The sequence below is a fragment of the Oryzias latipes genome, chromosome 11 (genome assembly GCF_002234675.1).
Source record: "Oryzias latipes chromosome 11, ASM223467v1".
Classification (NCBI taxonomy): domain Eukaryota; kingdom Metazoa; phylum Chordata; class Actinopteri; order Beloniformes; family Adrianichthyidae; genus Oryzias; species Oryzias latipes.
Window position 1 is genome coordinate 21,776,026 of NC_019869.2, and position 27,140 is coordinate 21,803,165.

Genomic DNA, 27,140 nt, shown 5'->3' on the forward strand with positions numbered 1-27,140 from the left:
CCTTAGACATATTGTCCCTACCATGACAAAGGTGGATAAAGGTGGAAAGATTTCATGTAATCCATGGACACCAGTGAGGATCACAAATCATTGAAGAAAAAAGGTTCAACACATTGTCTAGTGGGTCTGGATGACCCAACTCCCAATGTTAAAGGGCCTAGGATAGCACAAGGATTACGAATACAACCCGCACCTATGAGAGGGAACAGCAGCACTGAACAGTGGGAAAATACTCATCCAAAGGTTTTCAGTAAGATGTCAGGAAATAATCATGGTTGAAATCCCCTTGATGGCAAATTAACCCTTGTGCTATCCTAATCCCAAATCTAACCTTTTTTCTTCAATGATTTGTGATCTTCACTGCTGTCCATGGATTACATGAAATCTTTCTACCTTTATCCACCTTTGTCATGGTAGGGAGAACACGGCAATGTAAGGGTGGAGTCATCTAAGATAGCACAAGGGTTAAGCCTTTTGAATGTTGTTTTTGTTCTTTAGCTCCTCTTAATTTGATCCATATTTATAAAGTTAAACATTTTCTTCTTTTTCTTGAGTCATGCAACTTAAAAATTTAAAATATATAGCATGGATTGATGCAGTCACATGTTCAGCTCTTAACAGTAGATGTCTAAATGCTCTAAATAAAGGAGGTTTCCATATGACAATGCTGGTTTTTGACTTTCACTTGGCTGGAGGGACTTTTCCACCCCCTGATTAAATATTTTCAACTTTACATAGCCATGATCATGCAGGGTGTTTTAAACCACAGTAATTTAAATTAAATATCAGAGTATCACCTTTTCACAAAAGGACCCATGATCGCATAAAAGCACGTAAAGAATTTTATTGTTTACATCAAACAGCGAATGCTGTGCATGACAGATGTTCAAGAAGAGACACAGTAGTTACTTAAAATGTTTTAAAACATTTTTAGCCATAAAGTCATTTTTTAGTTAAACTTTGAAACCCAAAGACGAAAAAGGGCAGTCCAGCGTTAACCCTTGTGCTATCTTAGATGACCCGATCCTTACATTGACGTCTTCTCCCTACCAGGACAAAAACATAAAGGTGGAAAGATTTCATGTAATCCATGGACACCAGTGAAGATCACAAATCATTGAAGAAAAAGGTTCAACACATTGTCTAGTGGGTCTAGATGACCCAACACCCAACGTGACAGTGCCTAGGGTAGCACAAGGGTTAAAAAACATCACATGTGTAAAAGTGGTGGCATCATGGTTTGGGCTTGTTTTGCTTCATGCCAGACAAGATCACTTAACAAACTCAATTTTAGCTGGATTGATAAATGACACTGCAGAAACAAAACAAATCAAGTACCAATCAAACTAAACATTGGAGGAAGAAGAAGTGCATGTTTTTTTCCAATGATTACAGAAAAGTAGGGGGAAAAAAACAAATCTAAAAGATATTTTAACAGGATTTTTCACTGCAAAAATTTTAAAGCTTTCCATTTATGATATATTTTTTAAATTTTTTGTCAAATTAATATATTACACATGAAATTAACTTCTATGAGTTAACAGGAGGAATTTCAGAAACACAAAAGGACATTTATTTGAATAAACATCTGAAATATTGCAATGTTTCTCTCAAGCAAAAAGGCTGGAATTATCGATTTTTTTTTCAGGGGAATATTTTAAACCACTTTGTTGTTGGATTTTTGAAGGCAATTCTAAAAAACAAACTCTCATGATTTATGTTTCTATTCTTCAGGGGTCATGCAATCCTATCCTACAGAAGTGATGCCAAAATTATCACCATACCACAGTCTCTGTGTATTTTGTACAAATGCTTACAGGTGTGTGACCGCCGGCAGCATCCTAAGAAACATTTAGAACATCTGCCTATTATATAGGGAGCTAACAGCAGCTAAAAGAGGTGTACAAATCTGGTGGTAACTTGATGAGTCACTGCTCTGCGTCTGCAGTCCTTCATCCTTGTCTGATTGTCCTTTGTGCGTCTCATCTTCACTGGGGCTGCTCTCTGCGCAGAAAGACACAGACAGCAAAAGCACTAAATGGATTTGTGATTAGACTTAATAGACAATCTGAGGTTAAAATGCAAACAAAATTTTTTTTTCTGAGCAGCATGTTGTGTGCCATTGATCATTCTAGCCACCAGAGGCTGCTGGTAGCTGCTGCAGACATGAGAGTTGTGTAACACCTCCATGCTCAAACTCACATTGGATCATAGTTGCTCTGCTCTTTGGATTTGAGGAAGCGCATGGCAAAGAAGCCGCCTGCCTGCAGGCACAGCACAAGTACGATTCCTCCTACGAAGCTGGACATGTCGAACTTAGCCTGGGAGAACTCAGGGGATGAGGTGGTGTCCGAAGCATCACCTTAACAAAAGACAGTTCAGTGGGTTCACACCATGGTTACATAAGTGGATGAGGTGTTAAAGAAAGGATCCACTTTTCTCATACACTTTGCTCAGCTGTTATGGAAATTAACGTTTGATGCGAAACAGAAGGGAGGGAAGGTGGTTGAGGATATAAGTTACCTGCGTCACCTTCGCCACCAGTTGCAACGTTTTCTATAACTGGGTAAACATAAAAATAGGTTAAAACAAAGAAACTTGAATACCCTTTTTTCAATCTGTTTTTTTTGGTTTTGTTGTCTATTTTGATACCTGCACAGAGTTCAGAGACTCTGGTCCAACTACAGTTCATGCCCATGTCAGCTGAATCACCGCCATCAGCCACACATGTACCTGTATCATTACCTGGGATGGGGGGAAAAAAACGCATTTGAGTATGCACCTATGTGGTTTCCTGGTATACAGAACTAAATAATTCAATCATTTGCTACAAATGAGGGGAGCTACAGTTACAGCAGCTGCGATGATTGAATTACTATCAGGGGTAAGCTGTGTGTGGGTCACCATTTGGGCAAAGTCTCCAGACGCAGCCGGTCAGGTTAAGCATGGAGTCTCCCACACACAGGTCACATGAATCTGCTTGAGAACAATCTGTGGGACAAAACTGAAGTCAGTAGGCAGCATTTGGAAATGTATATATTTAACCACCTCACCCTTATTGTAAGACATTTTTCAAGACTGACAAATGTAGTACGGGGCAATATTTTGAGATGACACTCCTGTTCTTTTTTTTTTTTTAGTTTTAAAATCGAGATTTTTTTACATGAAAATGAAGAAAATAGGTGCCATTGCAACAGCAGATGACAAATCTGATTGGCTTTTGTCGAAGTGCAGAAACATGAATCACGATAAAACAGAAAAGTTCTCAGTGTAGAAAAGGAAAAGGGTGTGATAAAAAAAGGAACAATACCTGACTGTGAGCACACAGAGGGAACCACTGTTAGAAGCAGTAAGGCAGAGCACAGGACCCTCAGAGCCAATGGTCGCATCCTGACAATTGCAGAGCCCCAGCACCTGCAAAGGACACCTGGAAACTTCTTAGAACAGGAAATCAGTTAATAAGAGGGTTTAAAAATTCCAAAAATACCCAGGTATTCAAAAAGTTTGCCAGTGGAGATGTGGGTGCCTTCAAGAAAAGGAGCAAAGAAGAGACTCAGACCGAAGATCTCTGTAACACGAGCAAGACCAAACTGGGTTCCCTGGCAACCAACTAGTCAAACTCAACCCTCCTGAAACACACACCGGTTTAAAGAGAAGGACACCTGTTCACCTCAGCATGCAGTGCATCCACACACACAGACACACACACACACACACACACACACACTTGCATTTATGTTCCCACAAACTCCATAAACACCAGAAGCCAAAAAGGAGATACTTTCTAATGGTCACGTGATTACTACCAGATATTTACTCAACACCCCACGTTTTACAAAAAATTTGGAAGAATTTTTTAAATGAACCTTGTAAGAGATTTTTCACTATATCAACTACAGTCAGGACCATAAATATTTGGACAGACACATTATTTCTAATTCAGTTTCTGTACATAACCACAGTGAATTTTAAATGAAACAACTCAGATGCCATTGAAGTGCAGACTTTCAGCTTTTATTCCATGGGTTGAACAAAAAGATTGCATAAAAATGTGAAAAACGAAAGCATTTTTGAAACACAATCCCTTCATTTCATGGGCTTGTAAGTAATTGGACAATTGAATTCCATGCTATTGCAAGGGCAGGTGTGGGCAATTCTCTTGTTATGTCATTATGAGTGAAGCAGATAAAAGGCCTGGAGTTGATTAGAGGACTCGTGCTTGCATTTTGAAGATACTGCTGTGAACAGACAACATGCGGTCAAAGGAGCTCTCCATGCAGGTGAAAGGAGCCATCATTAAGCTGAGAAAACAGAAGAACACAAACATGCAAGAAATTGCTACAGTATTAGGAGTGACAAAATCAACAGTGAGGTACATCCTGAGAAAGAAAGAAAACACTGGTGAACTCAGCAACGCAAAAAGACCTGGACGTCCATGGAAGACAACAGTGGTGGATGATGGCAGAATCATTTCCATGGTGAAGAGGAACCCGTTCACAACAGCCAACCAAGTGAACAACACTCTCCAGGAGGAAGGCGTATCAATATCCAAGTCTACCATAAAAAGAAGACTGCATGAAAGTAGATACAGAGGGTACACTGCAAGATGCAAGCCACTCATAAGCCTCAAGAATAGAAAGGCTAGATTGGACTTTGCTAAAAAGCATCTAAAAAAAGCCAGCAGAGTTCTGGAAAAACATTCTTTGGACAGATGAAACCAAAATCAACCTCTACCAGAATGATGGCAAGAGAAAAGTATGGAGAAGGCGTGGAGAAGCTCATGATCCAAAGCACACTACATCATCAGTAAAACACGGTGGAGGCAGTGTGATGGTCTGGGCGTGCATGGCTGCTATTGGCACTGGGACACTAGTGTTTATTGATGACGTGACACAGGACAGAAGCAGCCCAATGAATTCTGAGGTGTTCAGAGACAAACTGTCTGCGCAGATCCAGGTGAATGCAGCCAAACTGATTGGGCGGCGTTTCATAATACAGATGGACAACGACCCAAAACATACAGCCAAAGCAACTAAGGAGTTTATTAAACCAAAGAAGTGAATATTCTTGAATGGCCAAGTCAGTCACCTGAACTTAACCCCATTGAGCATGAATTTCACTTGTTGAAGACTAAACTTCAGAGAGAAAGGCCCACAAACAAACACCAACTGAAAGCCGCTGCAGTAAAGGCCTGGCAGAGCATTCAGAAGGAGAAAACCCAGCATCTGGTGACGTCCATGAGTTCAAGACTTCAGGCTGTCATTGCCAACAAAGGGGTTTCAACCAAATATTCGTAATAACCATTAATAACAATAACCAAAATGCTTTAGTTTTTCGCATTTTTATGCAATCTTTTTGTTCAACCCATGGAATAAAAGCTGAAAGTCTGCACTTCAATGGCATCTGAGTTGTTTTATTTAAAATTCACTGTGGTAATGTACAGAAACTAAATTAGAAAGAATGTGTCTATGTACAAATATTTATGGTCCTGACTGTTAGTGTTTGGGGAAAATGAAGTTACTTCTGACACGTTTCTGATGCAGAAACAAAGATACCAACCAGAGAGACACCACAAAGTAAATGCATGCACCTGGTTTCTCATTTGACTCTTTCTTTCTTTGGTTTCTTTAAAACCTGCTGTTAAAATGTCCACAGCCTGGAGTCAAACTATCCTTTGAACATTTTTTGATCTATGTACACACCAAGCTCTGCTACTAAAAATGTTCTTTAAAACTACTGTACCAATTAAAGGTGATAAGGTTCTAACATATTAAAATTGTGCCACTAAAATTGAGACAATGAAAAACTAATCACCTAACACCTTTTTAATGCCTAACAATGAGTCCACGTCTTATTTTGTTCAAATAATTTTTAATAATAGTACAGTTTCCAGAATGATTAAACTTCCAGATTAAAAATCAACTATTGGACGCAAAGAAAAAAAAACAAAATAAAAAAATTAAGCAGTGTAAGACTCAGATCTGGTGATCTACAGTTGTCATAAATGTTTTGCACGTAGCCTTCAAAATTGGATCTAGGTTTTTGCCATGCTTGGTGCCTGATTGTTTATATTTTGGTTTGCACTAAACATGAGTTTTAACACAGGCCTACTGTGTTAGAACGTTTCCATATTACTAAAAATACTTTAGCTGTTAGAAACAACCTGTTGTTTTGATCTGCTTGGAGACCAGAGGAGTTCTGCCTATAGGGCACCCGATTGGTTGGCAGCAGTCCTGGTAGAAAAAAAGTCTAAAATAAACAGTTCTCAGCATTCGGTAATAGCCTCAGAATGCACAGTACTTAGAAGGTGAGGGGAAAAAACGGTATTTCAGCCATAGTGGACAGAATTATGATATAATTTCCACTATTAATACAGGAAACGGACACGAATCGAAGCTGTTACTGATCAGATAAAAAAGATTGACCCAAACTTTGGGCCAAAGTGCCTGAAAAGTCTCTATGGAGCTCCAAATTGACAGTATCTCCCATGAGTGTCTCCATGCGCAGACATCGAATGCACCAGAACAAAGAGTCCTTCCACTACTCCACTCTTTTACGCATCACGCTTTGTAATGCAGATGAGCTGACTCACAGACAGCCATTTATTAGAAGGGACACATCACGACACACTGTTCACCTCAATCCAGTGCATCCCTTATCCCCTGCACATCCGCATGCACTGACGCGCCCCCTCTGCTCCACATATTATTATGCAGCTTTGTGTCGTTTTCAGGTGATGGGAAGGTGGAGGTTATTCCGCATTTCAATCATTTTTTCTGCATTGCTGATCCACTGGTTGTTAAAATTTACGCAGCAGCTAAAAATGTCTCTGCAATAGGCAATACAGTACACAAGCAAATCCTCTTTATGCATAAACATGCCTTGAACCACATTCCTTACAGCTTTTTTTAAATGTATGTTGAGCACTAGCGCTGCATATTTTTTGAAAAAATTCAGCCACACAGCTGACATGTATGAAGTGTTGCTCTTCAGATCATCCCAGTGACGTAGGAGGCATTTGCCAGCAGGAAGTGTGTCCTAATAAGGCTCGAAGAGAGCGAGATTCCACCCCCACCCCCTGCTCGTGCACTGAGACCACGAGCGCGCAAACAACACTGCGGCCCTTCCTGCTTCACCCACGCAGTCAGGGGAAGCCGTGAATTCCCCAATACTACAAATCAAAAGAATAGGCATGTATTTAAACATGTCTAATTTCCTATCTTTAAATGTAGAAAAGATTTGTTCACTTTTAGTTTTTTCTGTGTAATAAAACAAGGCAAATTGAACTTGAAAAAAGTGGAAATGTCCTTTTTGACATTCAGTCTTTTCATATTTTCATAAAATAACCTGTTTATTATTTTTCAAAAAATCTGAATGTTTTTATCAGACAAACACTTATAGCTCCTATTTTAAGCACAAAATTGAAGTCACAACATCTTTTTAAACACAATAAAGGAACAGTTCATGTATTGTTTCTTTCAGCCCTGCAGGTGTCATGACTGGGGGGTGGTCTACATCCATTAAAATTGCCCTTTTCCCCTTGATGTGGATGAACATGTTCTGCTGTGACTCGTTTAACTCTGACTTGTGTCAAACTACAGTACGTGTCCCCGGTGAGTCATCCCAACGCGCTTCAGCACCACGGACAGCGCCAGCCGCCCTGCAGCCTGTGGTGCTGTGGATGACAAGCATCCTCCCCACATGGACCCCCCCCCCCCCCGCTACCCCCTACCTGTTTTAACCTGAGCTTCTTTAATAGCCGCTGTGGGGGTATTGTCTACGACCGCTTACAAGAAATGAGAGCATAGTGTAAACCGCAGTGGGCGGGACTAAAACAAGATGCCGCATTTTTCTGAATGAACCTACTCCACATGCACCCCACCCCGCCGCCTTCACTTCCCCCGTTCGGTGAAACGCTGCTCTCTTATTGGTCGAGCCTCTCATTCACTGACGTCAGACAGGCTCTCTTGTGGACGAGTCTCGCACTGGAGCATCCATTCTGGCTCCAGCGAGCACCGCGGCTGATTCAAGAGGAGATGCGGACAAGCCTGAGAGGGACTCTGGTGACAGTTTGATGCGGGTAGAAGCTGCGGAGCATCGGGAAAGCATCACCTTATTTCTAGTGTATGGCCCGAATCTGATGAAAAAACAAATCCGTTGAATTCTCATAGAGGACGGACTCGCTACGACAAGGTAAGCACCACTAGATTTGTTTTTTGTTTTTATTTATTTTGTGCGTGGATGCATTGTGGATGCATCCCCCTTGGTGCTGCGGACCTGCGGCTGTTACACAATAGGGTCTTCTGCAGGGAGGCGGGAAACACCGCATCCTCGCCCAGGTTGGATTGGTGGGAAGATGAAAGAAAAAAATCGAAATGTCAGGATAACCCGCGATTTGTTTATTTTTAAAATGTGTCGTATTCTCTTAATAAATTAAATGCGGCGGGGGGGGGGGGGGGGGGGGGGGGGGGGCTTGCATACCAGAGAGCAGAAGCGCGCCGACCCTTTAATGGTCAGAAAATATGCAGGCTGTCCATAACACACAGATCTGTTTTGTCCACTGGAACACAATGTCTGAAAGCGTTTCACAGAATGAATTAGAAGAGCCACATATCTCATTTTAGAGTCTGGGGGGCGTTCTTAAGATCAAGATGGATAGTCACGTGATTTCCAATTGGTGCATCAATGTCTAGAAATGTGTTGGCAGTTTGTTCCTGTAAGCTTTCCTATCGATTACTGAGTATGTGTGATTGTGCCGCCATTGTAACCATTAAAAATTAACATCTTTAATATCCATCTCTCATTATTCAATGGTCTATGGGGTTTCAACCATTTCTTGCTTTGAAGAAATAAAAATTATGCAATAGAATCAATAACTCTTATTTAGACAGTTATACAGCTTGGGTTAGATTGCTGGACTGCATCCTGAGAACTCTAGAATTATTGCATCTTTAGCCTGATTCTCTTTTAATGCACTAACGGAGTTCACATAATAACTAATGAGTGCTGTATTTCTCCTTTGATCTTCTAGGCGGTACTGGTGTTACCGTAGAACAGCCATGATCCTGAACGCCTCAGAGCTGGGCTGGGATGAGTCTTCCGGTATGGACCCTGTCTTCCCCCTGGAACAGCTGGAGAGCTCCTCTTCCCCTAAGGTCCCGCCTCTCACTGTTTGGGGCGTGGCTCTCTGTGTTTCTGGAACTGTCATCACCGCCGAGAACACCATCGTCATTACCACCATCTTGGCCACGCCATCTCTTCGGGCTCCCGTGTTCCTGCTGCTTGCGAGCCTCGGGCTTGCTGACCTTCTGGCAGGTGTGGCGCTGATCCTGCACTTCCTGTTCCAGTTCTGTGTGGAGCCCAGGGATTGGTCGCAGCTGCTGACGTCAGGGTTGCTGGTGACATCACTGACCGCCTCACTTTGTAGCCTCATGGGAGTTGCCCTCGACAGATACCTGTCCTTGAGTCATGCCCTCACCTACGGCTCGGGACAGTCACGCCGCAGAGCTGCCACCTTGCTGCTGCTGGTCTGGTTGGGTGCATGTGCCATCGGAGCTGGACCAGCGATGGGATGGCACTGTCTGGAGGACCTAGACTCCTGTTCTGTAGCACCACCTCTGACGCGGACATATCTATCACTGCTGTGCGGTGGCTTCCTAGTGGTTGTTGCGGTAACCCTGCAACTCTACGCTGGAATCTGCCGTGTGGCCCGGAGACATGCCCATGCCATCGCCACTCAGAGGCACTTCCTGCCCACCAACCAGCCTTATGCAAACAGACACAGCACCGGAAGGGGCTTCTCCCGATTGATCTTGGTCTTGAGTGTGTTTGTCGGATGCTGGATGCCTTTCTCCCTTTGGGGGTTGCTTGGAGACGCATCCAGCCCTCCCTTGTACACCTATGCCACCTTGGTGCCAGCAGCAGGCAGCTCCCTGCTCAATCCCATCCTCTACAGTCTGAGAAATAAAGACATTCGTAAGGTGCTGTTTAGCGCCTGCTGCCCACACAGATACTCACACAACACAAATATTCAGAACCCAGTGGATGTGTAGACCTCACCAGATCCAACACACAACCTATGCCAGACATATCACTGTTTTTGTGCCAAAACACATAAAAGCTGCGCCCACTGTCATCCACATCCAGAGTCTGACTTCCTGAAACACACACAGGCAGCACTTTTCAAAGACAAACCAGAATGTGCTGAACCGTCATGGCTGGCAGTCCACTTGGGACTAAATGTACTGTCCTGTACTTTGTACGGTGTGTGTACTTTGTGCCTCAGTCAAGTAGCTCCACTGGATCCTCGGAGTAAAACAATCACAGGAACGCTTCCCGCGTGGACGTGAGAGGGTGTCAGCACTTTACAGCCGGAAGAGATAAGTCCCAAACGGAGGCCTGACAGGTTGACAAACACATGAGATCCAAAGCCCAGTTCTATTTACTTGAAATGTCTGAAAAACATGTTATTGATGTTTGGAGTTCTATTTTGCACATGCTGATAATGGCACTGCGAATGGCAGTGACCATACATTCTTGTTGCACAACCTTTTTAGAAATTATGAATATTTTATACTGATAAATAAATAATAAATCCGCTTTTTTCTACTGAATGATGTCAGCGCTGGTCTCTTTACTGCTGCAGAGGCTTTTATCATGTTTCATTTTCTGCCTCCATCTCTTGACAGACTGCTGCTGCTGTATTTTAAAATATTTGACAGGATCTGAAGTGTTTTTTAGTCCATTGCACCCCCTTTCTCTTTTAAAAAAGAATTAGAAATAGCCCTCAGAGCAAGAGGATGCAGCGATTATGTAAGAGGTTTCTCTCTCCTCCTACTCATTCTCTTAACCTTGAAGTCAATTAATTTTCAAAAATCCTGCAGTCAGCGGCAGAGAGTGTCAAAATGTGTACAGCATTGATATAAAAAAGGATGAGTCATGAATAAAATATGATTGGTATTTTGAAAAGGCTTGAAAGAAGTGAAAACGGAGGCAGTTTGTATAAGCAAAGAAACTGGAAAAAAAAGATAACAATTAAAAGAAGCATCAAACCCAAAAATGGACAAACTAAAGGTATCAATGAAACTATGAAAAAATTACAGTAAAGAAACAAAAAAATGAAGATATGCAGAAATGCATCAAATTACTGAATTTAAATAAGCAAGTGTACAAAATAACGAGAAACAAAATACAAAGAAGGAGGAATTGAGTGGAAGACTTGAAGCGTCAAAAAGAAGAGCTAAAAAAGGATGAACTGCACAAGATCCTTCCCTCAGGTGGAGGGCAAAAAGGAGCAATTAAGAGTGACAAACTAGGGGAAGCCAACCAGTATTGCTTTTTCCATAATAGTCCAGTAAACACAGTGATCTAGAGCTTTAAAAAGTACAGCCTTAGAGTTGGCTTGTAGGGGATGAGTCTCTCGTTGGAGGTGGGGAAAACCTTTGCATCCCCCTGAAGTTATAGAAAGACTTACTGGGCAACGGTCTTAGTCCAAACATCTGTTCAGGGTAGATTGTGGTCACAAGGCTGAAAAGATGCTGATGAAGACAACTCTCTAGGAGAGTCACGTATTTAACCCGTGTGCTATCCTAGGCACTTTAACATTGAGAGTTGGGTCATCTAGACTTAGTAGACAGTGCACTGAACCTTCACTGGTGTCCATGGATTACATGAAATCATGATATACATGAAATCCTCTCCACCTTTATCCACCTTTGTCATGGTAGGGACAACACGTCAGGGTGGGGTCATAGGATAACACAAGGGTTAAATGCTAAAGAACAGGTGAGAACAATGAGGATGAATACCAGAGAAGCAGGTGTGGATGAAGGTGGGGCAGAATCCTGAAAGAAACATCTAAAGAGGTGGAGGTTTGCTCTGGGAAGGGTATGAATGAAGGTTAGCTGCAGCGAGACAGAGCATCTGTGTGTTAAGGAAAGGAACTCAAGTAGAATGGTGAGATTACAGGGCGCAGAGGTAAAGACGGTGGAAGACTTTAACTACTCAGTGTCAACAGAGCAATAAGGATTTTGGGAGAGAGCGGCGTGTTCTCCAGAGCTGGAACGGGTTGAGGATCATTTTTGGTGTGTGACTAAAGAGTGTAATCAGGAATAAAAAGGAAGGTGTAGACGGCTGTGGTGAGAGCAGCCATGTTGGTTTAGAAACAGTGACTCTGTTGACTCTCCTGACAGGAGGCGGAGCTGGAGTTAGAAGACCTGAGGATGTTGAGGTTTTCTTTGGAAGTGATGAGGATGGGTAGAATCAGGTATGAATCCATCAGAGGAACAGATCATGTTAGATGTCTTGGAGACATATGTGGGGAAGCCGATGAAGATGGTTCAGAGGAGGCTTAATTGATGTGGAGGTTGGAGCTACTAGAAAGGAAGTCTAGAGGTAGACCAAAGAGGGTCGCAGCTGTAATGATGACGAAGGACATGAGGGGGGTTGGTGTAAAGACGCAGGAAAAACAGTTATATAGAGAAGACTCCCTCTGGAGACCCGTAAAGGGAATAGCTAAAAAGCAAAGAGGAAAAATAAAATGTAAAAAGTAATTAACAACTTCTCAAAACAAAAATATTACCATAAAATTAAGAAATACATAATCATGTAATAATTCAATAATAATAATGAAAAAAAAAATTCACCAAAATTGAGACAACTCCGACAGACTGGGGACCTGTCTAGGATGTCCCCTGCCTTTGCCCACGAGTGGCCGGGATAGGCTCCAGCAACCCCGCGACCCAGAAAGGGACAAAACGGGTTTAGAAGATGTATGAATGAAAGTAACATCATAAAGATTAAATAATGCAAATACCTAACTTGTCACAAATTGAGGTCTAATTAAAAAGGCAGCAAATCAGCACTGAAGGTCCTACACTTCTGGAAAATTTACAAGTTCATAAATTATAGCTTATACTTTATTAATTTGTATTTTTTAAGTCTGTCAAGGGACTAAGGCTCTAGAACACAAATAAAAGAAACTTCAAAAATAACTTGACACTGATAAAAAGCTGATGCAGATTTCTGCGAACATTCCAAGTGGTCTCTGTCAGCAGCAGTGCAGATTTTTGCACAGGTTGTGGTCTGTGTAAGCAGTTTTGAGGCGGACCAGACAGGAGAGCATTAAAATGATCAATTCTTCAAGTAAGGAATGCATTAAGATCTCTGCACTGCCTTCCATCCACCTATCCATTTTTCAGAGGCATTTCCAGGCTAGCTGAAAGACATAGTCTCTCCAGTGTGTTCCCCAGAGTCTCCATCCAGTGGGACATGCTTGAAATACCAGAAAGCATCTGGACCAAATGCCCAAGCCACCTCAACTGAATCCTCTCAATGTGAAGTAGGTCATGTATAGAAAGACCTGAGGTTGGCACATGTAGGTGAGCACTTGGTGGCCAGGGAAAGATCGGGGGTGCTTCTTAGGGCCCTGGTCGGGCGCAGCCGGAAGTAATGACCTGGGATCACTTCTCCATAGGCCCACCAACCACAGGACAGCTCAAAAGAGGTCGCTGCTAAGCGGGTTTGACTATTCAAAGGCGGGCACCTTGGAGGCCCAACCACCAGTCAGAACATTTTGGCTTATGTGATTGCACTGCCACTGGAGAAAAAATGTTCTATTTTGGCAACATCGTTTTTAAATTTCTGTACCATCTTTGATGTTTCAAAAAGAAAAATAGCAAATATTACCACTGTTTGGAGCCTGATTAGCTTGCAATGCTTTTTTTTTTTTTTAACACTGAGCTTCAATAATTTTTTTGCAGCAACAAGACTGATGTCCTTTACATCAGCCTTTGAGAAGCTGGATAAGCACAGATCCATCCAATCCATTATTATTATCAAAACTTTTTGGTTGAGTTGAGTATCAAAAAATTCTCTGCCATCACTACTTCTATATCTAAAATGCAGTTTAAAAGTGCATCAATACACCGACTCATCAGGAGTAAAGGCACCATAAGCTTAAGAATGATCTGCATTAGTATGGACGTAAATGGCGGGACTCCTTTAGACATACTAAACATTTTTATTATAACACATACAGAATAAAAAGCACAGGACCTAGAATGAAGCCCGGGGGAACGCCTTGGGATTATCAGTGGTTCCTGGAGGATTACCAATTTCATTTGGAGATAAAATTTCCTTTTCACCAGAGCATTATAATGTGCATACATGGAGAAGGAACAAATAAATAAATCGGAGCCATCTTTTAGCTTCATTCTATATTTATTGAAATAAATCATTTAAAAGTTTAAGGCAGAAAACGAACACTTTGGAAAAAACATTTGATTGCTCTGTAGCCAAAAAAGACAAAAAAAAGGCACTTTAGATTTGACATCACTGGAATCCGTGAATATGTTTTTTTTGTCTGAACTTCGTTCTTGTTAGGCTAATCAAATTTGTGCTCAGAGGAGACGTGGAAAGCCTAAGACAAAAAAAAGGCTGCTGTTTACATCAGTGAAGCAGACAACAGTGCATACAACATCCCCCCCCCCAAAAAAATCCAAATATAATTTACAAAGAGTAAAATATATTACACAATAAATCTTATTTTTGAGACATGTCTGCATGTTTAATAAGGCACGGATGTTGTCCAACACAGGTGGGAAGATCCGTTTTTTTGAGCTACAACCATAAGATTTGATCTTTATTGAACACCAATAATGTGTTTGAATACTTAAATGAGAAGGAAAAAAAGGAGAATTTCTTCATCTGGAAGACGGATTTGATAATAAACTTTGGGTATATTTGCTGTCTGAAAATCAATACTTATCTTTCACTGGGGTTAAACCGCAAAGCTGAATGCAAGAGAGAAACTGTACAACTAAGTACATCATCAGGAAAATAAAAACACAGATTCCCGTCATTGACAAAAAGCGAGAGACACCTGCAGACAGGCATTAAGGATATAGGAGGATGAATAAGATATTTATTATAACAGTGATTTTCCTGAGAAAACTGTGGGACACAAGCGAGCATGCTTGGGCTTAGTTCTAACCTTTGGACCTTTACACATAAATAAGGTGGAAAAATTGGCAATAACTGTTTCTAGGAATGTGATTTAAAATACAAGTACATGTTAAACCAACGAAGGAAACATGTAGATGAAGAGCAATTTAAATGGAAATCCACAACGTTGTTTAACGATTGGGAAAGACGTGGTGAGGGGAAAAGACCGGGTCTCACTCGGACCACTCATCATCGTCAAACTCGGAGGAGTCGTCCTCGCTGTCACTGCACTCCACAGCGATACGGCGGGACAAGATGGCGGCCACATCGTTTCCAAAGTGATCCCTCTTCTCCTGCTCCCGCTGAGCTTCCACCTTCCGCAGGTTAAAACCTAAAACAGAGCGTTGTTTGGACAATACAGTAGAACTATAAACAGGAACAAAAGCTTTGGTGCTCATTTTAAATCCAAACACAATGTCCTCAGTGGTACCAGAAAGCCAAAACCCCTAAGACTTCTATTGAGAAATAAACAACTATTACTCATTCTAGTTGTAAGAATAACCATTTTTGTAATTCATTTTCCTTACATGTTCTTGCTAATCTTACATTTTTTCATGTTAATCTTTCTGTAGTAAAAGTAGTAAACTGAACAATCAGATGACTCAAAAGTATGTGTCACATTAAACATTTGATCGGCAAATTCTCCCAAGCCTGTTTTCAGTGAAAGGGGTGTGGCCTTCCAACAAACTCACTCCTGATTGAGTGGTTGCCATAGAAATGCTGACTCAGACCTACCACAGTTTACTGACGTTGTCTGTTTTCAATGAGGAAATGTCCACATCATGAAAAAATGGCGATTGAATTGACTTTATTTGGTTGGAACGGGAAGTAAGGCATTTTCTATGGGGGACGTCTCAGCCCAGTTCTCATACACAGTCAATGTTTGGAGCCAGGATTCCTCATTTTCAATCATTTTCTTCAAATCTTTTTTTTGGATGGCAGTGTCGGATCTATTTATGCATGAATGACTAAACTTCATTGAATCACTCTCAGGAGGCTGTTAAGATCAATTAAGTTCTATTGCTTCACTTTTCTTTCATCTTTCTTGCTCTCATCTTTGCTGTTTTTTGGCTTTATGGACATATTGTATGACCCCCGATTTTACATACTGAAAGAAAAATCAAAGCGTAACATTGTGTCTTTTCAAATAAACATGCAGCACATAAGAGAATCACTTTCAATTTGCAGCTTTAAATACTATTTACTGGCAAGAGAATTTAAAAGTCCTGATCAAATTAAAAGTTAGGAAGATTCCTTTTTTTCTGGTGGTAGAGCTGTTCATTTGTCTTCAGGTTGGCTAATAATTTCACAACACTGATGACAGGCTGACTTTAACAAACAGGTTTACCACACAAGACAAACAGGACAATTACAGTCATCGTATCACCTAAACCATCATGTTGCTACCTCTGGATATTGTTTCTACCATACGATTACATATTACATAAAAGTGCATCAGCTTAGTTTCAAGTTTCTTGTCTGTCGCAATTGAACATTGCGCAAACGAAAACAGAATACCTGTGCTAATATTCCCAGATTGTGATACATGTCGATGAAGACTCATTCATCCACAGGGCTCCAGACTGCGACCATTTGCTCGCATTTTGCGACCAAAATTTGAGACTGTGCGACTGAATTTTACATCCAGTCGCACATGCGCGACCAGTAAATTTGCCTCCCCCACCCTCCGTATTTTTTTATTCATTAAACGTGGAAGCGGTCCGTCAATGATCAATGAAATGAGCAATGAAATCATCAATGAGACGCGAGCCCACACGCACGCAGACAGACACACACACACTCGTGAGACTGGAGCACACGCGAGCGCACACTCGCATGTCATTGAGTGATGCCTGAGGCGGCCAATGCGTGTGAGAAGAATAGGGAAAGTCACTGCAACTGGCTAAAATATGTGGAGGGGCGGGGCCTAGAGATAATCGAGTGCGCGTTAACGTCTGTGGGAAGGAAACGGAGACAAATCATCACAACCTGATATGTGCGTCTGAGCTATGAACAGCTAGCGAACTATTGATTCGTTATTTCGACCTGCGGCTAGTATACCAGTGCCAGAGTGTACAGCAGGGGTCTCAAACTCGCGAAGCAAACCACCACGGCTCTCATGCGCGGCTGTAACGACAGCACACCGCTCCCGCGGGAGATGGTCAGCTGAGGAGCATAAATGTCCCACACCTACATGCGTGACAGCTAACGGGGCTCTGACATTAAACACGTGTGAGCGACAACACGATTTAGTCTTAGACGCACTTAAAACACGTGTGGAAAATGCAACGATAGACGTGTTTGAGATGAACCAGCGCCGGGGGGGGGGGGGGGGGGGGGGGGGGGCATGAAGGCGAAGCTGCAACAGGAAGTTGAAGTTGTCCTTAACATTCAATTTAATAATTATGCCTCTCCCCCTAAGTATGATCTGTGATATTACATCTTTTATAATTATTTCAATGTTTTGTGATGTATGTAGCCGTTTTTTAATCAGTTGGTATTTTAAATTATTTTAATTGATCAGTGAACTACAAAAACCCATCAGGACGCATGTCCCATAATGCATTGTTTTGTAGTCTGTAGGGCAGCTTTCAGTCAGTTCAGTACTAAATTTCCAGCTGTGTTCGCTGAGGTTGGGGTCTTGCTTCCGCCCCTTTCTGTTGATATTTTGGTTTTGATTGACAGGTGATGTTAGAGCAAAAACAAAAATATGTCTCACACCAGGTGATCTGTGCAGCGTTACGTCCATCTGGGTGATCTCAAATTATTGTGCATCTTGGCTGCACCTATTTGGTGTCGCCAACATGAATTTCCATCCCCTAATGTTTACATACATTTAAGTATTGTTCTTAACTGTGAAATGACCGAAAGGTTATTACGGTAATCACTTGTTACTAAAAACTTTTTTTATTCTAAATTTATGGTATTTTGTTTACTATTTTTTTTTTGTCATGACAGCGATGCTGCTGTCAGTTTACCTTCTTGTTGCATCTTCAAAAGTGCAGAATAAAATCTGACACTGAATTTGAAAAAGCAGATTGTAATTTTTGCATCTATAATTAAAGTATTTATTTACTTTATTTATTTTATTTAGTGTATTTATAATACAGTGGAAATTAGAAGATCTGGTTTGCATGTTGATTTACGGTATGCGCCCCTAAATTTTCAGGTTGTGCCCCTAAAATTTTCATTTAGGGGCCACAGTGCTCCTAGTGAAAAAAGTTAGTCTGGAGCCCTGATCCAGGTTGATTCCATCATAGTAGTAGGTTTAGGGGGTTGGATCGGGGGTGAAACGTCTTCCAACTTTAAAAACTAAGTCCAGGGGCCTCATTTATAAACGTTGCGTACGCACAAAAGAAGGCGTACGCCAATCTCTGCGCAATAGTTGATATTTATAAAAAGCAAACTTGACAGGAAAAGGGCGGTCCTTCACGCAAGCTCTGACCCAGGCGTACGCACAAAAACGGGTGAAATGAGAAATGGCGACGCCGTCGGCAGATGGAAGAAACACGTGAAAGTGAAAATGACAATACTGCCTCTCATAAATAACATGAAGACTTCACAAAGCAAGTCTTACAATTAACAGCTACATGAACACCCGTTTGATCGATCAGCAGTGAAACAAACAAAAAAATCAAGCGAAAATTACAACAGAAATTCAAATGAACACATTTGCAAAAAGAAAAGTGAAATATGTTCTGCAATACTGGCATGTTGTGCAATTCATCCTCATAAATAATATAGTTAACAGAACGAAATAATGTACAAAACTGATATTCTCGTTAATCTGTCCGTCTGGCGGAGCAGATATAGGTGCAATTAGATAGATAGATAGATGTACTAATTGTCCACTGGGGAAAGTTGTTTTCATAGTAAAACATTTCTTCATAAGCTACAGAATTATGGTATTCATGCATATGCCTTTAGTTTGTTTTATTTTTATAAAACAATGTATGGCGTATGTCTCAACCATTCAGAAAGCAACAAGAAATTACATTTGCGCTCATCAATTTCCCATTTCCACGTGGATTATTACCGACATCTGTAGCTTGTCAGATGTAATTAAATGGAGGGAAATAAAATGCCCCATCACAATGCGTAATGACGCACAATGGCTGATCTTGAGCTCTTAGAAGATGTGGCAAATGGAAGAATTCGGAGTGAACGCATCTTTAGACAGCAAGAAGACGTGCTGGCAAACGAGGAGGAGTGGCTTATGAGCCGGTTCCGACTTCCTCGAGCCGTCCTGTTGGACCTCTGCGGGCTTTTGGGCCCGGCGTTACAGAGGAGCACTCGGAGGAACCACGCGTGTCACCTGGTGCATCTGGTTCCTCTCTGTGTTTGCCATGGTTTCGCAATCAATGAATATTCATTTGTGGGCGTTTCAAGGACTATTTATGGGCAACTATGGGCGTGTCATAAAGCCGCAAAAGCTGCGCTGCATTTAGAATTGGTTGTGATTTATTAAGGGAAAGATGCGTAGGACGTGCGTGCGCACGGTTTTATAAATCTGAATATTTCTTTGCGTACGCACGTCCTATGTTTCATCCGTACGCCACTTCTGACGCAAATCCCACGCAGAGTATTATAATGAGGCCCCAGATGACAACCCCTAAACCTACTACCCAGATTGTGATGGTTAAAGATGGGAACAGAGATTTTAGGACCTCCTTGTTTACCTGGACAAATGTCTGGACTCCATATCCACATTCACAGTCTAAAATGTCAAATGAACACACATGGGTCTTACCTGTTCGGATGGCCTGCAGCAGGTCACTGCGGCCGTCGCCAGCAGGCGCTGGCTGAGGTTTGGTTGCCCCGGTAGCGGGCTGGGGACGAGGTGCAGCAGGGCCGTCAAGAGGCGGGGGCCCTGGGGGTGGTGGAGGCGGCGGGGGTGGTGGTGGACCGCCACCAGGCGGTGGGGGTGGTGGAGGAGGAGAAACGGCGGACATAGGAGGGGGAGGAGGGGGAGCAGGCATAGAGGGGTAGGAAGCGGGAGCTGCAGGGGGAGGTAGAGGACTGGAAGAAGAGGAGTCAAAGCAAGGTGGAGGGGGTGGGGGTGGTGCCCCCATGCCAGGGGGTGGAGGAGGGGGAGGCGGAGCAGGTGGTGGGGAGATGGGAACTGAAGAGGGCATCGGGGGAGCTGGAGGTGGATGGGTTGGACTCATGCTGGCCCGCTTCTGGGACTGTGCTCCTTCACTGAACCTGCAAGTGTTGGTGGGGAGGTTACAGATACGCAGCAGCAGAAGACCAACCATCAAGGAGACATAACATCATCTCCAGCTAGTTCAGCCCAAGCTGCAGGCAAAGCCTTCACCCTTTGACGCCTAAAATTGTTTCCAGCTATGAAATAAAAAAAATTAAAAAATTCACTTCAAATCCATGAAGTGGTTTGTTGCATATATGCACCAATAGGCGTTGAAGGGGTAAAAAGCAAGAAGTTAAACCTCTCATTTTAGCTTTTCTAACATCAGCAAAGTTTCCTCAGCAGTTCAAGGTAAGACGAGAGAGAAAAGCAGCACTCAGTAAAAAAAAATACAGACCAGGAAGTTGAAAAGAAGAAGTTATGTTTTTTACAAAATTACAGCTTCAAAAAAAAACAGCAGCCCAATTGTTTTAAAAGCATCTATTCCTGCGACCTGAAAACTGTCCTGATTTACTGCAGGATAAAGTCCAGTGCGTTTTAGAAAACAGCCTGTTGTTGTAGAAACAATTGATCTTTGTAGAGGCAGTACCGTAGTTCTTTCTCCAACCAAGTGAAACGTCAAGATTTCCACCTTTACAGGTGACATGACCTTTACCATTGCTCAATAGTTTGATCAAATTTTATTTTCAGAAACCAGCTACTTTCCTAAACACTGCTTTTGGATATGTTTTTCACATTATTTTATCATTCAAAAGCAGAATTATAATCTATAGTTTTTTTTAAAATAAAAAATAAGCAAGTTTGAATAATAAACATTAGTTAACTGCTAACTAACGCATTAAATAATAAACTTAGTAACGCAAATTAATGCATAAAAGTGGCTGTTTATACTATAATAATTAGCTCATTCTTAATTAGACACCAACTAATATTAATAAAGGGACCCTGATTATAAAGTGTTATAAAATGTCTAAGACAACATCTCACTCGTAGGTAATGTTTTTTTTTTAGATTTCAAATTTATAAACCATAATTTACTATTTTATACAGTTTTTGGCACCAAAAGAAAGTCACTAGAATCCTCAGATTCAAAAAATACATTTTCCAGCTTGATAAAATGATTCCATCCTTTAAACACATTCTACTTTAACATTTTAGTTCAACTCAAAGCCAAGCAACCTGTTAAAGACAATGACAGCTATAACAGCTTGTTATACTTTAAGATGGAGCTGATTATTACTGTCAAAATGAAATAAAAAATGTTTATTTTAACTTACAAGTTCATAATATGATTTTATTTCCGACTCACTTGAGCAATTAACTGGTGAGTCAAAGTGAAAGAAGATGAAGCTTCTTCCAAAATGAAAATAGCTTTATGTTGTTGAACAGGCACAACAACAAAGCAGCAACTTCCTTATGTGAGACTGCAAAGAACAAGATAAGCTAAACATTTTTAAAGTGCTTTAAACATAAAAAACTAATGGATTATTTGATTTTTTTTGCCTGAAAAGATTATGTAAAATGTAAAGGATTGAATCTGATTCGTTTTTGTTTTTTTGCCAAGCATTTGAGTGGTTTAGTGCAGAATAAACTGTATGAAAGTCACTCAGCAAACTTGCTAAGCCGACAACAAATGTGTTTAATTAGCATCACTTTTCCAAAGCTGTTACTACTAACCCCCACTGGCTCATCAGATGCGTCAAAATCTGTGAACGTGGACTGCACCTCCGGCAGATGGGTGCTCGCGACATGCTAGCAGAAACATCAAAATGCTAGCAGCATGTGTGGGCTTGCATGCATAGTGCAACAGTACTTACTCTATGTCAGGAGGTGGAGGAGGCAGGAAGTCATCAGGGATGGGGGAGCCGGGTTCATAAGCGGAGTTTGTGCTGAGTTCAAGGGCGTCAGAAGTGAAGCCCTCCCCTGATCCAATACTGCCGTTCAGTCCCTCGGAGGAGTTTCTTTAAGCAAACAAAAGCATGGATGGACTAAACAAATTGTTTTTTTTAAACCAAAACATGAAAATGAGGCTAAAAACTATAAAACAAGGAGAAAAAAGTGAATTTTGCACAACAACACGGCAGAACATTAAATGATCTTTTAAAATGTTTGCATAAATCAACTTGAATAATGTCTAGTTTTGGTATTAAAACAGTGTAACTTAGGTTTTCTTTGTTTAATACGGGCTACACGTTTTCCCTTTCATTGTATGATAACACGACACGATGGCAAATAATGTCAAAGACCAGACTCTGGATGTTTTTAGGTTTACAGCAGTAGACAGCCATCCCTACACTCAACCCCCTCCCCATAGTAACATTCCCAGACAGGACGTACCATCCCTATCACTATGTGCAGATGAGTTGATAAGAATGAGGAGAATGAAGTTTCTAACGTTTGCTTTGGATCTGTGTGTTCACTGTTTTTCTGTGCTGGTCCTTTTCAAAGACCAGACTCTGCTGATTTAGCCCGATCGTGTGCATCTTGACCTAAAAACCTTTTAGTAAGGTCAGTAGGTAAACCATGTTTTTTTTTTTTTTGTAAGACGGTTAGTGAGACTTCATAGTTCCTAGTACTTAGCTCATCTCTGTAGCGTCTTATTGCCGTTTGTTTGCTTCTTTTGTACTAAGCCTTAACATAAACATAAGTATTGATCTGTTTTGGGTTTTTTTCATAGTGTGACTTTAAAAGCACCGTAATCCTAGATTCACGAGCACTGGATCAATCTGATTTCACCATACTTACAGTTCATTCTTTGGAACTACAAACTCCTCCCCCATCTTGAGCCGCTCCCATTCCTCCTTCCTGGTCTTAATTTTTCTAGGATTCAGTGTCCGTTGGTTCAAATTGTCTTTTTTCTCCTTCTACTCAGAACAGAGAAGCAGAAAGACAAAGTGGAAACGGCGTGAGATCTGAATGTGTTGGGGTGTAAACTTGTGGGCGCGTTTGTGTGTCTCACTCTGTGCTTGCGCTTCTCCTTTATGATGTCCTTGGTGTCCTGCAGCATCTGCTCCTTCCACAGGTCAAAGAAGTAGGAGGGGTCAGTGTAAAACTTCAGGGGCTCTTTTCCATCATCTCTGTAGACAATCATTTATAATATAAGTCACACTTCACGCCATCTTGACAGTTCAAGGGGGCTTGACAGATCATCTATCGCATAAACACATTAAACTTCCCATTTAGGAGTAAAAAAGAATCCCTTTTTTTCACAAGTTTACACAAATAAAGTTAAAAAAAAATGTTAACACCTCACCAACACTAAATGATCTTACTGTCTGTTAAACAAATATCTTGAAATTCAGCAAATATTTTTAAACTCACCTGCAGGCATCAGACTCTAGTCAGTTTTACCTATTTTAGATTAAACACACTTCTGATAAAATGCTGCAAAACCTACATTAGGAGAACAAGGTTTGTTGTTTTAAACATTTTCCCACAAACTATCACTGATGGGGATTTGATGAATTTGTGAAGAAACAAAAATGTACATTTCATGCATTTGCTTTTCTTTTTGCACTCTCAACCAAAAGAAAATAGCAAACACACACACACACACACGCATCTCAAAAATATCAGATCCTGCAGAAGTGGCCTTTATATCAAGATTATGATTATTTCCTTGACTATTTCTGGTCTTCTGAATGCTCTTTGGCTTATTTTAAGTCTAAACTTCATGAAAATTTTGCTGCAGGATCAAAAAGAGGCGTAAACTGTGCAGGAATATAAAACAGATTTGTCACACGTGTGTTCTGCCGGTGCATGAGACTCCAGAGTGTTTCCTATTCCTTGTGCGTGCTGAGTGTGTCTGTGGCGGTCGTTGCAGTGAATCTGAATCAAGCTCTGATGCAACTGTGGCTGGCTGTTGCCTCCTACCGGTACTGGCTGAGCTGGTTGAGTGGGGGAGGAGGATTGCAGGTCAAGTAGGTGTCCTGTATGGGCACCGGCAGAGACGGCCTGATGAACAACTGCTGGTCCTGACTTCGATCACTGCGAAAAGCCTTACGAGTAGTGATGGCCTGTAGAGAGACTGAGAGAAAAAGACAATTATTTTATTGAAAAAAAGAAACTGAAGTGTCGATGACTGATGTGACGTGAAAAAAAAGTACATACCTTCCTCCTCTTTAGGGTCTAGTTGGGTGACTTTAACCTGCAGACATTCCACTCTTTTGACAAGTGTGTCCACTCTAAGAGCGAAAGATCCGGCCTCAACAAACAGCTCCCCAAAGACATCCTCTGCAAATTTACCTTAAAAAACAAAGAATGTAGCTTAAGACAAAAATCATCCTTTTAAAAAGGCTTTAACCATTCATTTACTGTAGCAAATGTATAGAATGGGCCTCAAGATGTTACTCAATTTTTGCTCAGCTCCACATTCATACTCACTGAGGCTGCCGAGCTGTCGGATGATGTTAGCCAGGCTGATATTGGTGACGCATTCCAGCTCACTGCGGATGGTGGATGGGATGGTCTGGCGACACACATGCCGTGGCTCTATGTTTCTAGTCACCAAAGGCATGGTGGGGGTCGGCAGGTAGGACGGCCAAACCCTGTATGTGTACAAAACACGATTCAGTAATGAACTACATTCAAAAAGGGAAGAAAAAAACCAAAGTGTTTAGAGAGGACCCTCCAACCAGGTTGGTTTGCACGTCTGTTTGTGCATCCTGTTAAATGGTTAGCTATGAAAAATTCACATTCTATAACAGCCAGTGCTGAACTAAAGTACCTCTCTAACAATAAAGACTCTTAACTCATCAATCAGGAAAAGCCAATAAAGATTCATGTCTAACATTTATGAACAGCTGCAGCACAATGCAAAGACAATGTTCACTGGAAAATCCTATGTGGGCATTTTGGGGTTTGAGAAAAAATATATTCTAAGTTGGTGCAACCCTTTTAATCGAGAGGAATTTCTTTGTTTTATTGACAATGTTAGTAATAGTGTTAAAAAATTGGATACAAGATCTATGACCTGAAATACTGATGTAAACGCACAGTTATTTTCAGACTGAAATACTCTCCTTTTTAAGACCCACTTAATGAAAATTGTGTTTTTGCTGTTTTTAATGTGTTCATTTTTCTGATGATTGAGAACGTATATTAAGTAAATTAAGCATAAAGTTGTGTTTCTCAGTTTTCCTTTATCCAAATGATTATGAATCAGGAGCAGACAACAACAAAAAAATGCTGTTTGAAAAAGATCGTCTTTGTGACAGACAATAAAATCGACATTTTTTACAATTGATCAAAGTGGGTTTTTAAAGGCCAAATCTGATCCTACTTTTAGGCCTAAAGAAGAGAAGATTTTAATTCAAAACATTTGAAACAATCCTGTTTTTTTCTTCATTAATGGACTCAAAGCCAAAAATTCTGGCTTTGATTAGGCGTAAGAAGAGATGCAACGAAATTATTATTATTTTTTTTACCAACCTGGGAGAAATGAGTACGCAGACCAGTAGAAGGGTAGGTTTATAAAAAAAAAAAACCTAAAACAAAACAACAACAATCGGATCCCCTCTATTTTTCATTGTAGGAATTCATCACGTTGGTAGGTGAAAGTTTCCCTTTTTTAAGTTGAAGTCACTATGCAAGTACACACTGTTTTTAAAACCAAAGGGAGGCCAAATGGGAGGCAGTGGCTCTGGTGGTGGAGCAGGTCGGCGGTTCGATCCCCGCTCCCTCCAGTCAACTATAATTGTGTCCTTGGGCAAGACACTTCCCCTTCCCTGCCTCCAGTGGGGCTCCACTGGTGTAGAAAAGCGTATGAATGACGAGTGAATGAATAATGGACACATTGTAAGAGCTTTTAGTGCAGATAAATCCAATCCATTAGTATTATTATTATTATTATTATTATTATAAAAATATATATTTTTGAATACAATTTTGAACAAAGAATTCCATCAAAGCATGTGAATTTAAACCATCTCTGTGTTTTGCAGTGATAACTGGCCCTTAAGGACCTTTATAGACAGATGAATAACCAAACTCTGAACTAAACTCTGCAAAGGTCACATGCTTAGGCCAACATGTATAAAAATAAAGAGACAAAAAAAAAGCAGAAGCAAAACCCTGCCAGACAGATTTCTAACTACTGCCTTATGGGAACTCAATAGGTTCCACATGAAGAACTACGAAGCCTTTTTTATACTGTCTACTGAGGCAGCAGAAATCAAATTCTTCATTATATGGTGAATGTTGTTAACGTCCGCGCGCGCGCACATCATGCCTATGACTTATTTAGTTTAGTTTAGCGCGCGGAAAAAGTAAAGATAATGTCAACAGAGATATCTGCAGTGAGTGACAGCAGACCTTCAGAGAACTACTACACCCTGTCGAGCTCCATTCACACTGACAACAACGTGGGCGCTTTCATTTAAAAAAAAAGAAAAGAAAAGTCATGTATCACGGTCTAAATGCTACATGGCTAACTGCGTATTTATTATTTCCAAGGTTTCTACGGAAAATGCTCCGAATTGTTCGTTCCTACCTAAGCCAAGATGTTTAGTTAGCTATCTGAAACCCATGATGTTGTACCTTACAACCCCCCTCCCCCAGTAGAATAATGTAAGTATAACCATAATGTCGAGTTTTGAGCTTTCTCGGATAAACCATAAGAAATAAGGTATTTTTATTCCCACAACATTAGCTAAAACATGCTAAGTGCAACTCGGCCTCCTCGTCAGAGCAGGAAGTAACTTGTAGGCGACTCTTATCTCGAGGAAACAGTCAAACTAACAAATATCTACCCCCGTCACTTTACAAAGAAAACTATTCTTAAGAAAATATTTCACTTACCCGCAGAAATGGCACTTTCACGTTTTATATCCACTCTAAAAATTGTGCTGTCTCCTGATTTTCTTCAGAAGAGTTGAGCGGTACAGTAAACTGTCGAACGATACCAGGAGAGTAAGTCCCGGAATTCTAAACTTCCGATTGGCTGCTGGCAGACTTCCTCAAAGTTGATTGGCTCGTGCGACTGTCGTCTGAT

General features: G+C 41.1%; 3 protein-coding genes across 3 annotated transcripts; 1 reads left to right on the forward strand and 2 right to left on the reverse strand.

Moving 5' to 3' along the window:
• Nucleotides 1–1,127: 1,127 nt before the first annotated feature.
• cd164l2 (CD164 molecule like 2) lies at nt 1,128–3,984 on the reverse strand. Its single transcript, XM_011481192.3, has 6 exons — nt 3,311–3,984; nt 2,905–2,991; nt 2,653–2,745; nt 2,524–2,562; nt 2,203–2,362; nt 1,128–2,004 (listed from the first exon to the last, which is right to left on the reverse strand). Exons 1-6 carry the CDS (start codon nt 3,387–3,389, stop codon nt 1,989–1,991), a joined length of 474 nt encoding a protein of 157 aa, XP_011479494.1. The 5' UTR covers nt 3,390–3,984; the 3' UTR covers nt 1,128–1,988.
• A 3,987-nt stretch (nt 3,985–7,971) lies between these two features.
• LOC101175249 (G-protein coupled receptor 3) lies at nt 7,972–10,613 on the forward strand. The gene is made up of 2 exons (XM_023960224.1): nt 7,972–8,193; nt 9,032–10,613. Exon 2 carries the CDS (start codon nt 9,060–9,062, stop codon nt 10,050–10,052), a length of 993 nt encoding a protein of 330 aa, XP_023815992.1. The 5' UTR covers nt 7,972–8,193; nt 9,032–9,059; the 3' UTR covers nt 10,053–10,613.
• Nucleotides 10,614–14,201: 3,588 nt separating this feature from the next.
• wasf2 (WAS protein family member 2) lies at nt 14,202–27,078 on the reverse strand. The gene is made up of 9 exons (XM_023960083.1): nt 26,948–27,078; nt 24,533–24,696; nt 24,260–24,394; nt 24,023–24,176; nt 23,109–23,226; nt 22,895–23,013; nt 21,967–22,110; nt 19,754–20,208; nt 14,202–15,334 (listed from the first exon to the last, which is right to left on the reverse strand). The coding sequence occupies exons 2-9, from the start codon at nt 24,663–24,665 to the stop codon at nt 15,177–15,179; spliced, it is 1,416 nt and encodes a 471-aa protein (XP_023815851.1). The 5' UTR covers nt 24,666–24,696; nt 26,948–27,078; the 3' UTR covers nt 14,202–15,176.
• Between the last annotated feature and the right edge of the window lie 62 nt (nt 27,079–27,140).